The sequence below is a fragment of the Neomonachus schauinslandi genome, chromosome 8, assembly GCF_002201575.2.
Source record: "Neomonachus schauinslandi chromosome 8, ASM220157v2, whole genome shotgun sequence".
Classification (NCBI taxonomy): domain Eukaryota; kingdom Metazoa; phylum Chordata; class Mammalia; order Carnivora; family Phocidae; genus Neomonachus; species Neomonachus schauinslandi.
This window is the reverse complement of record NC_058410.1, coordinates 143011854-143024586: the sequence shown is the minus strand read 5'-3', so window position 1 is coordinate 143024586 and position 12733 is coordinate 143011854. Positions and strand designations below refer to the sequence as shown.

The 12733-nt window shown below is 43.9% G+C and overlaps 1 protein-coding gene across 2 annotated transcripts in view; it reads right to left on the bottom strand.

The window, feature by feature from the left end:
- Positions 1-12733, bottom strand: part of CARMIL1 (capping protein regulator and myosin 1 linker 1) — a 308066-nt gene that overhangs the window by 98323 nt on the left and 197010 nt on the right. For both annotated transcript variants that reach the window (XM_021696859.1, XM_044917255.1), the window contains exons 19-23: positions 11976-12075; positions 11819-11873; positions 6941-7113; positions 5413-5481; positions 2942-3035 (exon numbers count right to left, since the gene is read on the bottom strand). In XM_021696859.1, coding sequence (XP_021552534.1) covers positions 2942-3035; positions 5413-5481; positions 6941-7113; positions 11819-11873; positions 11976-12075 — 491 coding nt within the window. The remainder of the gene's footprint in view (positions 1-2941; positions 3036-5412; positions 5482-6940; positions 7114-11818; positions 11874-11975; positions 12076-12733) is intronic.

The window sequence follows — 12733 nt, the reverse complement described above, 5'->3', positions numbered from 1 at the left end:
TCTGTCTGTTCAGCTTTTTTCTTGTTGTGAAGATGGGAGTGATGAGTGCCAAACTCTTGGCCTGTCAAATCTAAACCCAGAAACCTGGTGTCTCTAGGATATGTCTTTTGTTACAAGTTGCTAATATCCTTTGGGAAACTATAAAGAGGTCTAAGATTTTTATGTTGCTTTGTGGTTTACAAACTTTTTTTCACATATACTACCTGGTTTGGTCCCTGGCACCACAGGCGAATTCCTTAGCCATCCTGTGCTTCGGTTTTCTTATGTGCAAAATGGGGATATAACAAACCTATCTCATGGATTTATTTTATAGATTATCAGTGTTAATTTATGTAAAGCATTTATAATAGTGTCAGGCACCCAGCATGAACCGTATGTTAAATGTCAGCTAAACATAGCTCCTATCTAGCTGTAGGTTTTATATAGATGAAGAAACCAAAGTTCGGAAAAATTAAGTAACTTATGTAAATTACAAAGCTGAAAAGAGTTTGATTTAGTCAGATCTTTTTTTTTTTTTGAAGATTTTTAAATTTATTGACATAGAGAGAGAGGACAAGCAGGGGGAGCAGCAGAGGGAGAGGGAAAAGCAGGCTCCCCGCTGAGCAGGGAGCCCGATGCAGGGCTCGATCCCAGGACCCCGGGATCATGACCTGAGCTGAAGGAAGATGCTTAACCGACTGAGCCACCCAGGCGCCCCTAGTCAGATCTTCTGAATACAAATCTTGGATGATTTCTGTTGCCACATCACAGCTTTCCCTCCCCCCACCCTACCTTATTCCCTTTTATTCAACGAAGTCTAAGGAGTATCCAAGCATGTATGGCAGGCACTGTACTAGCTGCTGAACATCTAAAAAGATGAAAAATACATAGGCTCTGCCTTCAAGGAGTTCATAGTCACTGAGAGAAAAAAATATATGGAGTCAGGTAACGTAAAGGATGTCACAAGGCCAGTGACAGAGACAAGCACAGGAAATTCTGAGAAGACCCCCTACACAGAGGAGGAAAGAGGCTCTGAGAAGTTTCCAGATGAGCTGACACTTGCCTTCAACCTCGACAGACACACATGGTAGGTAGTGGGGAAAGCATGAGTATCCTCTGGATCAGAGCAGTGATTCCCAAATTTGCAGCCACCAGAAGAGCTTGTAAAAACAGATTGCTGAGTCCCACCCCCATTTCTGAGACCCAAGAATTCGCATCTCTAACAAGTTCCCTGAAGTAAAGCAGAGCAAAGAGGCAGGGTTGGTAAGAGATGAAAAGGTGGCAGTGGATAGGAGGCGGATCCTGGGCACAATTTTACACCGGTTCAAGGAGAGGAGGTTCTACTCTAAAAGCCACTGAGGGCCAGGGATGGAATGGGGAGAGGTGGGCTGAAGAGGTTAGTCTGCTCAAATTTGCTGTGAAAGAAGATGGCTCTTTTTGACTGCAACCAAGAAAACAACACAAATCCTGCTGAAAAGTGATGAGGCTTGAACAAAGGCATCTGTGATAGGAAGAGAGCTAAAGGAAGAGGTTTATGCTGTAGATTCTGTAAACCTGATGATGGCATGGCTATGGAAGACGTGGGGAAGAAACGTGAAGCGTGGGAAGCTGGATGGTACCACCAGATGGGCGAACAAAGAGGGAGGGAAGATTTCAAAGATGCCCCACCCCCATAGTAAAGGTGGAGTAGGTTTCTTCAGATGGGAAATCCTCGAGCATACCTAAAAATCAAAAAAGGTAACCATAACCATAGGAAGAGAAGGATGGAGATGTGGCAGAGCAAGAGAATGCCTCTCAGGGCAAGTTTCCAGCCCAGACAGAGACGGTGGGGTCACGGGCACCATGGATGGCTCGACTTCGAAGGGGGAGATCCCCGTCGTCCTCTGGGGTTGTCAGAAAGGAGGCGGGAATGGGTGTGGAATTAGACACATCTCTGAACAAAGATGGTACAAGGAGTTCTCATCCATATCCTAAATTTCTTGACAGGAAAAGAAGGGAAGGGGGGCGCCTGGGTGGTTCAGTCGGTTAAGAGCCCAACTCAATTTTGACTCAGGTCATTTCTCAGAGTCCAGAGATCGAGCCTGTGCAGGGCTCCATGCTCAACACACTCAGCAGGGAGTCTGCTTGAGATTCTCTCTCTCCCTCTCCCTCTGACCTCCCTCCTGTGCTCTCTCTCTCTCAAATAAATAAATCTTTTTTTTTTTTTAAAGATTTTATTTATTTATTTGACAGAGAGAGACACAGCAAGAGAGGGAACACAAGCAGGGGGAGTAGAAGAAGGAGAAGCAGGTTTCCTGCATAGCAGGGAGCCCGATGCGGGGCTCGATCCCAGGACCCTGGGATCATGACCTGAGCCGAAGGCAGACGCTTAATGACTGAGCCACCCAGGCGCCCCTCAAATAAATAAATCTTAAAAAAAAAAAAAAAGAGAAGAAAGGAAGGTTCTAGCTGCTGAGGTTAAAGGCTGTGCGCCAGCTGACATTCAGTTCCACACAGTCTCTGAAGGATGAACAAGAGGCTATCTGTGGGTAAGTACTAGAATGCTGACGGTGTAAGAATGTTATTCCACTTAAACCTCATGACAAATTTTCGTCTTCTTTTTTAAAAAAAACATTACTTATTTATTTGACAGAGAGTGCACAAGCAGGGGGGAGGGGCAGAGGGAGAGGCAGACTCCGTGCTGAGCAGGGAGCCCGATGCAGGACTCGATCCGGACCTGAGATCATGACCTGAGCCAAAGGCAGACGCTTAACTGACTGAGTCACCCAGGCGCCCCAGCTTTCGTCTTTCTTATGTTATTCCTCCCCCAGCCATACGTTATGCCAACTGCGATCACAAGAATACAAACTTACGTCAAAGAAAGCTTTGGAAAATACAAAGTACTGTTCATATGTTCAGAATTACTACTAACAAAACTCGATTCAAACGTGAATTTATGATGCAGCTATTGATTCTCCAATACCTTTTGCAGAGCCTCTTCTGTTTTTTCAGGGTTTGTTTTTAGGGCTTGAGAAGCATCATACATAGGGATCGGCATAAATCTCAATGTATAGTTCCTAGAAAAAGGAGAAGGTAATGTTTATTTGAAAATAACATCCTACCACCTCTATTCAGCACTCTTTTTTAAAATCCAGAGACAGCTGCCAGTGTGTCTTAGAAGATTCGAAACTCACAGCCTATCTTCGAGCCCTAGGTTACAGGTCCGCCCGGGCACCTGCGGCTGCCCATGCTGGCTTCTACAGGCGTGTCGCCATTAGAAGGAGGCGACTCTCCTCTTGTTTGACTCTCTGTCAAACAAGGAGGCCCCAGATTAGCCACTGTATTGAGAAAAGCTGCTTCCCACGGGCTTCCCGCCTGGCTCAGCACCTTGACCTCTGCAGGTCCTGGGGGCCCGCTCTCACACACAGCCCACGTCCACACTGCCCTCGGCTCCCAGTGAAGCAACTGGTGGAAAACTGTGTCCCCGTATTACCTCCCTGCTGCCAACCAGCTGGTGAGACGCAGAAGGGCAGGGGGGAGTCACCTTTGCATGAGGCAAACAGCTCGGAACTCTGAAAGTGCGCCCTGGCCTCGGACCCCACCCCTGGCTCCTGCTCCCAGACCACACACTCGCCCTGGAGACACCTCCTCTCTCCCACCCCAAACCCATCAGCCCTTTGCTACCGCATGGCACTCAGGAAGATTGACCTTTTGAGCCACGTGGTGACAAGTGGGGTCCCCTAGCGCACTGGGATCCCACAGTCGGTCGCCTTGTAAACACTAAGCAACACTCACGGTGTGATTCTTGCGAAAGAGTAAATTAACAACTCATTCCCAAATAAGGTACTAATCATGCAGGATGAATACAAAAAGAAGTAACCATCTTAATAATAGCAGTCATCTGTACGGTTGTTATCTAATGGGGGGGAAAAAAGTCTTTCGGTCCAACTTAAGGGTGGTTTAATGCAAAATAATGTGCAAAGACAAAGGCTGTTATTTCCATGACTTCAATCTTTTACCTTGGCTTTGTTTTAGCAGAATTGTTTGGTTTGGTTTCAGAGGGGCCAGCCAACTGAAATGAAGAGACAATGCATCTATTTTGTAGCCGTGAGGATTTTCCTTGGCCTCGTCCAGCGATGATCATGCTGCAGACCAGCATACTTTATTTAAACCAAATGTGACTTTGGGCCACTGGCATCATGGAGCACGGCATACAGAACAGATTGTAAGCCGGGGAGCCCTACCATCAATGTGGAAATGTTGAGTACCGGGTGTGCAGGCTCTTGGGCTTCCCACAAAGACCAGTGTGGGCTGCTAGCAGTCTACAGCAGAGGCAACTGTGCTGTTCGCACCTAAATGTAGCTATTTGTAAACAAATGTTTCCATTCCAAGGTTTCCTGGCGCAATGGGAGTAATTATAGGTGGAAGGCTCCAGGGAGAGGTGGAGCAAGTTGCCTTGTCCACATTTAGTGACGGTCTGTGGGGGCTGCAATCATAGGCTCCTGACTAAGTCAGAACCCTGGGATTTAGAACTGGAAGCCACTTAGGGATCTCACTCTGTAAAAGAAGAATTAATCAGAAAGGTGTGATGCTTTGCTCAAGAAGACAGGCTTGCTGGTGACAGAGCCGGGGACTGAATGGAGGGCTCTTTTTTCCAGGCCTAGGGTTTTATCCATGATACCATGCTGGGCATGAGAGCTCCACCTAGGAGGCCTCACGCATGAAGGGAAATCTGGGAAAAAACACCAATAATGAGCATTCCCCGATCCCTTCCCCAGGGGACCACCTTCTATGCTACTAGCCCCTTATTTCCCACCCACATTTTGTAACCTCTCATTTCTAATGCTGTAAACCTGCTTTGATCATTTCTGCCTTCAGAATACAATATGAGGACTAAAGAGCTCAAAAAGAACCAGGATTTCTAGAATTTCTTCCAGCCATCTTCATATTATTGCCTCATTTTGTTTACCAGGGAAGTAAATTTGACAATAAACAATAATTGCAGGCTTTAGTTACTATGGTAATAAAGAAAGCCTCTGACAGCAGTAAGTTAGCCTGCCGTCCATCGATTTCAGGTTTATTGTCTGGAGCTCAGCTTTCTTCTCTTCACTGTATTCAGAGTTGTCATAATGGGCAAAAAAGGCAAGACCTGATGGGAAGAGAATGTGAAACCATAAGGAAAAGCCAGGTGACCATCGTGTGGTGTGGCCCCTCCACCATGATCTCATTTTATCCTCACGATGATGGTGCATCTCTGCCCTCGTGGACAGACTAAGAAACTCACGCCAGAATAACGTCCATGTTTTCCCGGGTCCCACGGCTGGGTAGCATTGGCTAGCTCAGACCCAGATCTTCTGGATCCAAATTCACTGCTACCTCCATCATACCACAGGTAAAACAGACACCATTGGTTCCTTTGTATTTTTCCAGAAAGAAGTCCCAATTAAAACTTACTTTTCCATAGCGACAGCTATATCCTGAAAGCCTTGTGCGGTAATGTTGTTCTTGTCCCATATGACAGTCCTGTTGGAAAACCAAGTCACATAAATGATCAGACATTTGGGGATGGAGAAAATGATTCTCCTACTGAAGATGAATCTCTTGTAGAAAACATCATCTAGGTATTTTAGCACGACAGGCAAGGAATAACATCAACTTAGTTTTAGACACAGCAAGGATGAACATTTCCTCCAACATTACATTCTTAACCCATTTACTGCTCACATAGTACAAAAAAATCACAATAAAAGCCACAGCATACTCATTAACGTGCCATGATGTTACCTGATGCTTTGCAGCCAGAAAACTCTGAAACCTGATTTCTCTGATATTCTCTCAACATATTCTCCAAATAGTATTCTAGTACTCATGTCTGAAGCTAGAGCTGTTTATAAAAGATGCTAAAGAATCCCTTGTCCAGCACAAAGAAGTTCAGGTCCTGAGACTTTTTGGTCCATCCTAAGTAACTAAAAGGAGTCTGTCTTCTGTTTTCATCATTGCCCTGACATGGTATGATCAGCCATCCCAGAAAGTTCTCACTCTGCTGGTAAACCCTTGGTTTCCATAAATAGACGTTGTTTACTTTTTAAACACAATCTATTTTGGAAGAAAAGTACTATTTCACTTTCAGAATGTGAACACTTCAGAGGTATTTTGGTGTCTGTCAATTCACCTGCCACATGAAGCAGCTTTTATTTGTCTGATCCAAGAATCACACCTCTAAATGCTTTCCCTTCCTGATCTCAAGGACTTTCTTTACATACACTCTGACCTTCAGAGAAATTATTGCAGTTTTTGGCTTCAGTGTAGACAGAAAGTTCAGGAGGGCAAGGGAAGTATCCAGAAACATCAAGAAAGAGCCCCTTGAAGAGCAATGTGAATTAAATATTCATTTACCAGACTGCTGGACTCGGGAGCAACTGGATCTCTCTGAAGGATGGATGGTAATGTGGTCCTTAATAACAGTGGTTACCAAGTAGCCAGTCCTTAAGAAAAGCCACACTTGGGAAACACTACAAGTGGTTGAAAACCACTACACAGAATAGTTAGCACCCAGCATGAACTTGCCTTTAACCAAGGCACCTCCTGCGTCCCTGGGGTTTTAAGTCTTTATATTGGCAGCAGTGGGGGAGGGGAGGTGACGGGCTCACAGCCAAGGACAGGGAAGGCCCTCGTGTTGGACCTTCCGTCTTCCTGGCTCTGCTCACTGCCCCTCCCCTCACAGCTGCCAACACCGTGAAACAGGACACTGCCCAGTTCTCAGTTGGGTTTCATGCCACAGTGAAAATCTGTAAGACAACAGCTCACGGGAATCACAATGTCTAACTTTGGGACGCCCCCTGCCATCCCCAGGATTTTGACAAAAGACTTGAAACAGTCACCGGCCTCCAATGCTGGGGGGCCTGAATCTCTCCCAGAGCTTTCTAGGGCCCTCCTTAGGGCGAGCATCCTCGTCTCAGGGCCGAGCGCCTGACCCGCGTACCTGAGCTTGGTGTTGATCTGCAGGGCTTTGGCCAGCATCTTCGCTCCCATGTCCCCCATCCCGTTCCCACTGATGTCCACTTTGGTCAGAGAGGTGTTGCTTCCCAGGGCATTGATGAGGATGGTGACCTCGGTCTTGAGTTTTGAGTCAGCCAGGGACAAGGACTGCAGGGGCTGAGGAGGGAACAAGGGGCAGCAAGCAGTGACATGGGCTGGTGGAAGCAGCCTCCACCCACCATGACCCGTTTCATGGAGAATCACCGGGGAGGTGCCCGCTGCACACATCCAGAGCGTCTCGTTTTGAAACTCTGGCTCAAAAACAGAGCCAGTTTTTGATGACTGGGACCCGAAGGTTCTGGATACACACGGAGAGCTTTGGTTTCAGTGCTGAACACTGGCCACCGCTCTCCTAACGGAAGGGGTGGAAGGACACCTGAAGTGGCAGGTGCCAGCTCTTTTAAAGTGGAGGAAAGGAAGGGGCGACTGGGGGGCTCAGTCGTTAAGCGCCTGCCTTCCGCTCAGGTCATGGTCCCAGGGTCCTGGGATCGAGCCCCGCATCGGGCTACCGGCTCCAAGAGAAGCCTGCTTCTCCCTCTCCCACTCCCCCTGCTTGTGTTCCCTCTCTCGCTGCGTCTCTCTCTGTCAAATAAATTTTTAAAAATCTTTAAAAGAAAAAAAACTGCAGGACAGGAAGAAATAAATAAGAAGAGTACATGAAATTTCCGAGCTTCTATACGGCTATGCTATCCCTTTTTACCCATTCTATTTTTATGCAAGGTGAAATGACATCTTAAAATACTAGCAAAGGACAAATGCAAAATAAAAGCCAGCCAAGATTAATAATAGCTGACATTTACTGAACGCATACTATCCTTAACCACCGTTCCAGCTTTTTATATGTATTAATCATAGAAACCCCCAACACTTATGTGTTATATACTCGGTATTGTTATCCCCATCTCTCCCAAATGAGACGCAGAAAGGCTAAGTGACTCAACCGAGGTCACACAGTTAGAAAGTTGCAGAACGGAATGGATTTTGTGCTCTGGGCCCCTAGTAGCTTATCCTTGATCCTTTTAATGATCGCCCTCTGTTTTATCTTAGAAGTACCAATCAGAACACACGTAATTTTTTAAAAAAGAGAAAAAGTCAAACGTCTGTGACTTTTTTATTGCCATAAGCTGGATCGTGAATCTAAACCAGCTCGCTTGCTGTCCATTTCAGCCAGGGACTGAAGACCCCGTGGCCCAGAGGCAGGTTCTGTCTGGCCCCAAAAAACTTGTTTATGCCTCTGGACCAGCCCCGGAGGCATCTGAATTGGCAATTCCTGAGTTCAGCCAGAACGGAATTAATGAAGCGGGGAGAATTCTAGAACCTGAAACAATGCGGCCCCGACCGTCAGAACTCAGTCTTCCCTGGGGGATCTGGATGTCTTCCGGGTTGCTTCAGGTGGTCTTGAGTGGCCCAGCCATACTACACAGTTCTAGATGCTTATTCCATAAGCAGGCTGACATTACAGGGAGGAGGACATGGCAGCTAGAGCCATCTACGCTCCACCAGGGCCCATGGCATCCGGGCTCTCGAGATGTACCTGGAGACGCTGCGTGGCATCTGTCTGTACCCACTCAACCACCCGACGTTGATCTGTTCAAGGTGCATCTGCCAAAAGGCTACAGAAGGTGGGACGGGGGCGCTGATGGCTTCAAGACTCAGTTATCCACAAGCAGCCTCATGCGTGTGACTACAGTTTGACCAAGTGACCACACTCACTGTCCTTACTGTCCAAATCTGGCCATGCTTTCTAAACCTAATACAGCTACGGTAAAATCAAAAGGTAATCTATTAACGTGAATCAAATTTCTAAAATGAAACGGCCTGGTAAATGCTAGGGCACTGAGCACCAGAAAGCCTGCATATGTTTAGACGCAGGCAGCTTTAGGGAGGTTGCGTTAATGTTAAAATCCCGCACTCAAGGAAATGGGAAAAAAACTAAACTAAACGGCTTCAGCCTCGGGAACCTTAATGTTTTAAATGAAAACAAATGCAGTGTTCCTTTAATAAAAAGCTCTAATCACATCTCTCATCATTTCAATAATCTCTATTCAATTACTACAAAAATGATATATATTACGGCTGCTTCCTCATTCTGGAAAGCTGCCAAGTCTCCAAGCTAGCAAGCACCGGATTCCAGTACTATATTCAAACTCGAATACACCCCAGTTAACACTTAAACATAATAGGTAGAGTCATTAATGCGAACAGAAGAGCCTGAATCGCATGCATATTTATAAGGTCATCCCTTCCTGATTTACTGAACTTCCACGCAATATTACTATTTGAAATCTTACTATTTCTTTTCATAGCTGAACATGCTTAATCTGAGAATCTGCCTCCTTGCTACCGGCACTCCCAGGAGAAATACGTTCCCTTCCACTGGTTAGGACACGGGTTTGTGTGTAACACTTCAAAACAAGATTCCCTGGCATCTCGGCCCCTCCGCATTACTGTCCCAGGGCTCCGGTCACAGCGGCCTGACAAACACGGTCTGTAGTTGAAAGTGACATTGGAGCCTCAGGCATCTAGGTTTTCCAACCAAATATAACATGCAACACGAGGCGAAGATAGTGTTCCACGGGCCGTCAAAGAACAGGCTCCTATAAACACAAGGTCAGAACGTACAAAGCAAGAGATGATTTTATATATGGAAAAACCTTTAAAAAATAAAATAAAAAGACAGCCCGATTGTGTCAGTTATTGGTGGAATTTTTAGAGTCGCAAGACTCAGCTCCTAATCATTCTGAATTGTTTTGCACATTACTAATTCAGAAGTAGGAAAAAAATAGAAGGTAATTGCTTTCTGAAAAAGCCACCTACTTTTCAGTGACATGAACATAAAGAGCTTTCTTTCCACTATATATTATTAGCGGCAAACTTGTAACTTGACAGAATTCACATTTACATAGCAAACTTTCCCACCTGCAAATATGTTTTGAGGTGTGTTTTAAATATCAAGATTGTTTTTAAGTGAGAGACTTTTGGAATTACAGAAACAGAAGACCCTCATGTAATAAGCAAAACATGAAATTTTAAAATCTATTTTTCATAAAATGTAAATTTTCCTAAAATATGCACTAAGAAACAAGTATTTGGGGATGAATATCAAATGGGATTCTGCAATATAAGCTTCCTCAATCTTTTAAAACTGGGCCAAGACTGTGAATTCAGAAACTCAAAGCAAGGTGGTATAAAGTCAAATTAAATATGCAAAACTGTGTCAATTCTGATTTATGCCCCTAATTTTAATAACCCAGTAAAAAAGTAACAAAACAAGGTGTTATCAAATGAGGACAAAGAGAAGTGCCCATATTCATTAAATAATAATGAGTTTCATTTCTAGTCCATAGTTTGTAAATTATATCCACACACCGAAGAGGCAGGACAGCCGAATTTTCTCGCACTCTCCAGGTTAGAGCCACACAGAGAGGTGTGGGCAAGGAGAAGCAAGGAAAAGTTCCAGTCTCCACCTCTCCTGGCCCTTTAGCTTGCTCAGAAAAGTTAGCTTACAGTCCTAATAGAATTTGCTACTATCCTGTATGAACTCAAGAGGGAAAATGACACTTTTTAAAAATGTGTCCTATCTCACATGATTCATAGAGGAAATCACTCTTATGACCTACAAAGTAGCTATCACAAAACATTAGTAATGTGAGTCTTTGTTGTAGGAATACATGTTGATTTGGGTTTTAGGAACCGTAAAAGCTGGTTGGTGGCCAAACAGGACTAAAATAAGTAATGGACAAACTCTTAAAGAGCATCAGTAAAATGTACGGTACAAAATGTAAGATACACTGGGTTTAAGTTAAAGGAATTGACAGCAGAGTGCTTCTTGCTTTGTCCATAAAGTATCTTTTTCTTAGGGCGCCTGGGTGGCAGAGTCAGTTAAGCATCCAACTCTTGGTTTTGGCTTAGGTCATGATCTCAGGGTCATGAGATCCAGCCCCGAATCCAGCTTCTCGTTGTGCGCCGAGTCTGCTTGAAATTCTCTCTCCTTCTCCCTCTGCCCCTCCTCTTCATGCTCTCTCTTTCTCTAAAATAAATCTTAAAAATATGTATTTTTTTCTTTTTCTAATGCACCTTAAAGGGCAGCAAAATAGGATACTATTTAAAATTAAATTTCTTTACCCAGAACCAAGTCTTGGCCAGGAGCAACTGAAGGGAATAAAACTAGAAGAAGGGGGTGCCTGGGTGGCTCAGTCGTTAAGCGTCTGCCTTCGGCTCAGGTCATGGTCCCAGGGTCCTGGGATCGAGCCCCGCATCGGGCTCCCCGCTCAGCGGGAAGCCTGCTTCTCCCTCTCCCACTCCCCCTGCTTGTGTTCCCTCTCTCGCTGTGTCTCTCTCTGTCAAATAAATAAATAAAATCTTTAAAAAAAATAAATAAAAATAAAACTAGAAGAAGGACACTAGAGCTCTAGAAGCAATTTAAGATGGGCAACCAACCTTCTTAGGCTTTTGTAATTCTACATAATTACTAGACGAAATTCAAATTAGCAATATGATGTTGCCCAGCATGATGTAAGGTCAGAAAGTCAACTAGATTGAAAAAAATTCATGCTTGCAGATTAGTGCATCCGCTGAAGTTAGGAAGGAGTAAGTCTTATTAAAAGATGGGCTTATAAGTCAATTTATACTTCTTTTAATCTTTTAGTTACAATCTTCCTTTAATTAGTAATGAGTTGAAATGAAGAGTAAGCAATTTTAAATACATTTAACTGTACTAAAGCATAAATATCTAGTTCATTAAAAAAACAATAGAAATGGTATATATAGATAAAATTATCTGAAAGTGTAGCAACATTAACTCGGTAGAAACAATACTCACCGATTCTTCATCTTGAATCATCTGCACTAAGTTGTCCAACACAGGTGTCAGATTTCTAAAGAGATTTTAAAGATGTGGACAGTGGAATCAAATCAAAAGCTTTCACGAGGTTGCTTATTTTCATCATTGTCATATAAAAAAAATTTAAAGCTCTTACTTGGATTTCATATTATTAAAATTTTTGCCTAATGCCAGGTGTTGTATTGATCTGTTTTTACTGAGCCACACTATTAAGGTGGATAGGTCAGATTCTAAACCTGGAAAGAATCAGAGTAAGCAGATAATCAAAACACACATGTATAAATAAATTCTCAGCTGGAACACAATTAAGCAAAAGTGACATGAACTTGGATGACTTTCTCTACCGTCCCGAGGGCCCTGGGATTCTAATCTTTCATTTTCAAAGGAATTTTTTGCTCTCTTTTCATGTCCTATTATTTCACAGGGATAAACTCATTCTCTCAGCAAGGAACGGGGAGAGGATGAGTCTCATCTCTGCCCACAATTGTATAAGAGAAGATCCTAACATCCCGTTTGCTGGTAGGTAACTGCAGTTGCCAATGCAAACTAAACAGGCTCCTACTCACATGCTACTGTAATTGGCAGAAATGAAGCTAATGAAACAAGTTTCTGAGTAAATACACAAGGATTTTATTTTATTATCACCAAGAATGCAAAAGGTCAGATCAAGATCGTTATCGATGTTCCGATGAGGATTTTTTTTTTTAACTGACTTCTTTTCTTGCATTTTTGGCCATGGTATCAACTTAGTAAGACTTTTGGTATTGACTTATTCCATAAATAAATTCTGTTCAAACTTAACAGCCCTATTGGTCAAGAAGTGAGATAACACGTTCATTAAGGTGTTGTCTAGGTTGAGCTTTCTATTTTCCCCTTACTAACTTGCTTCAAATA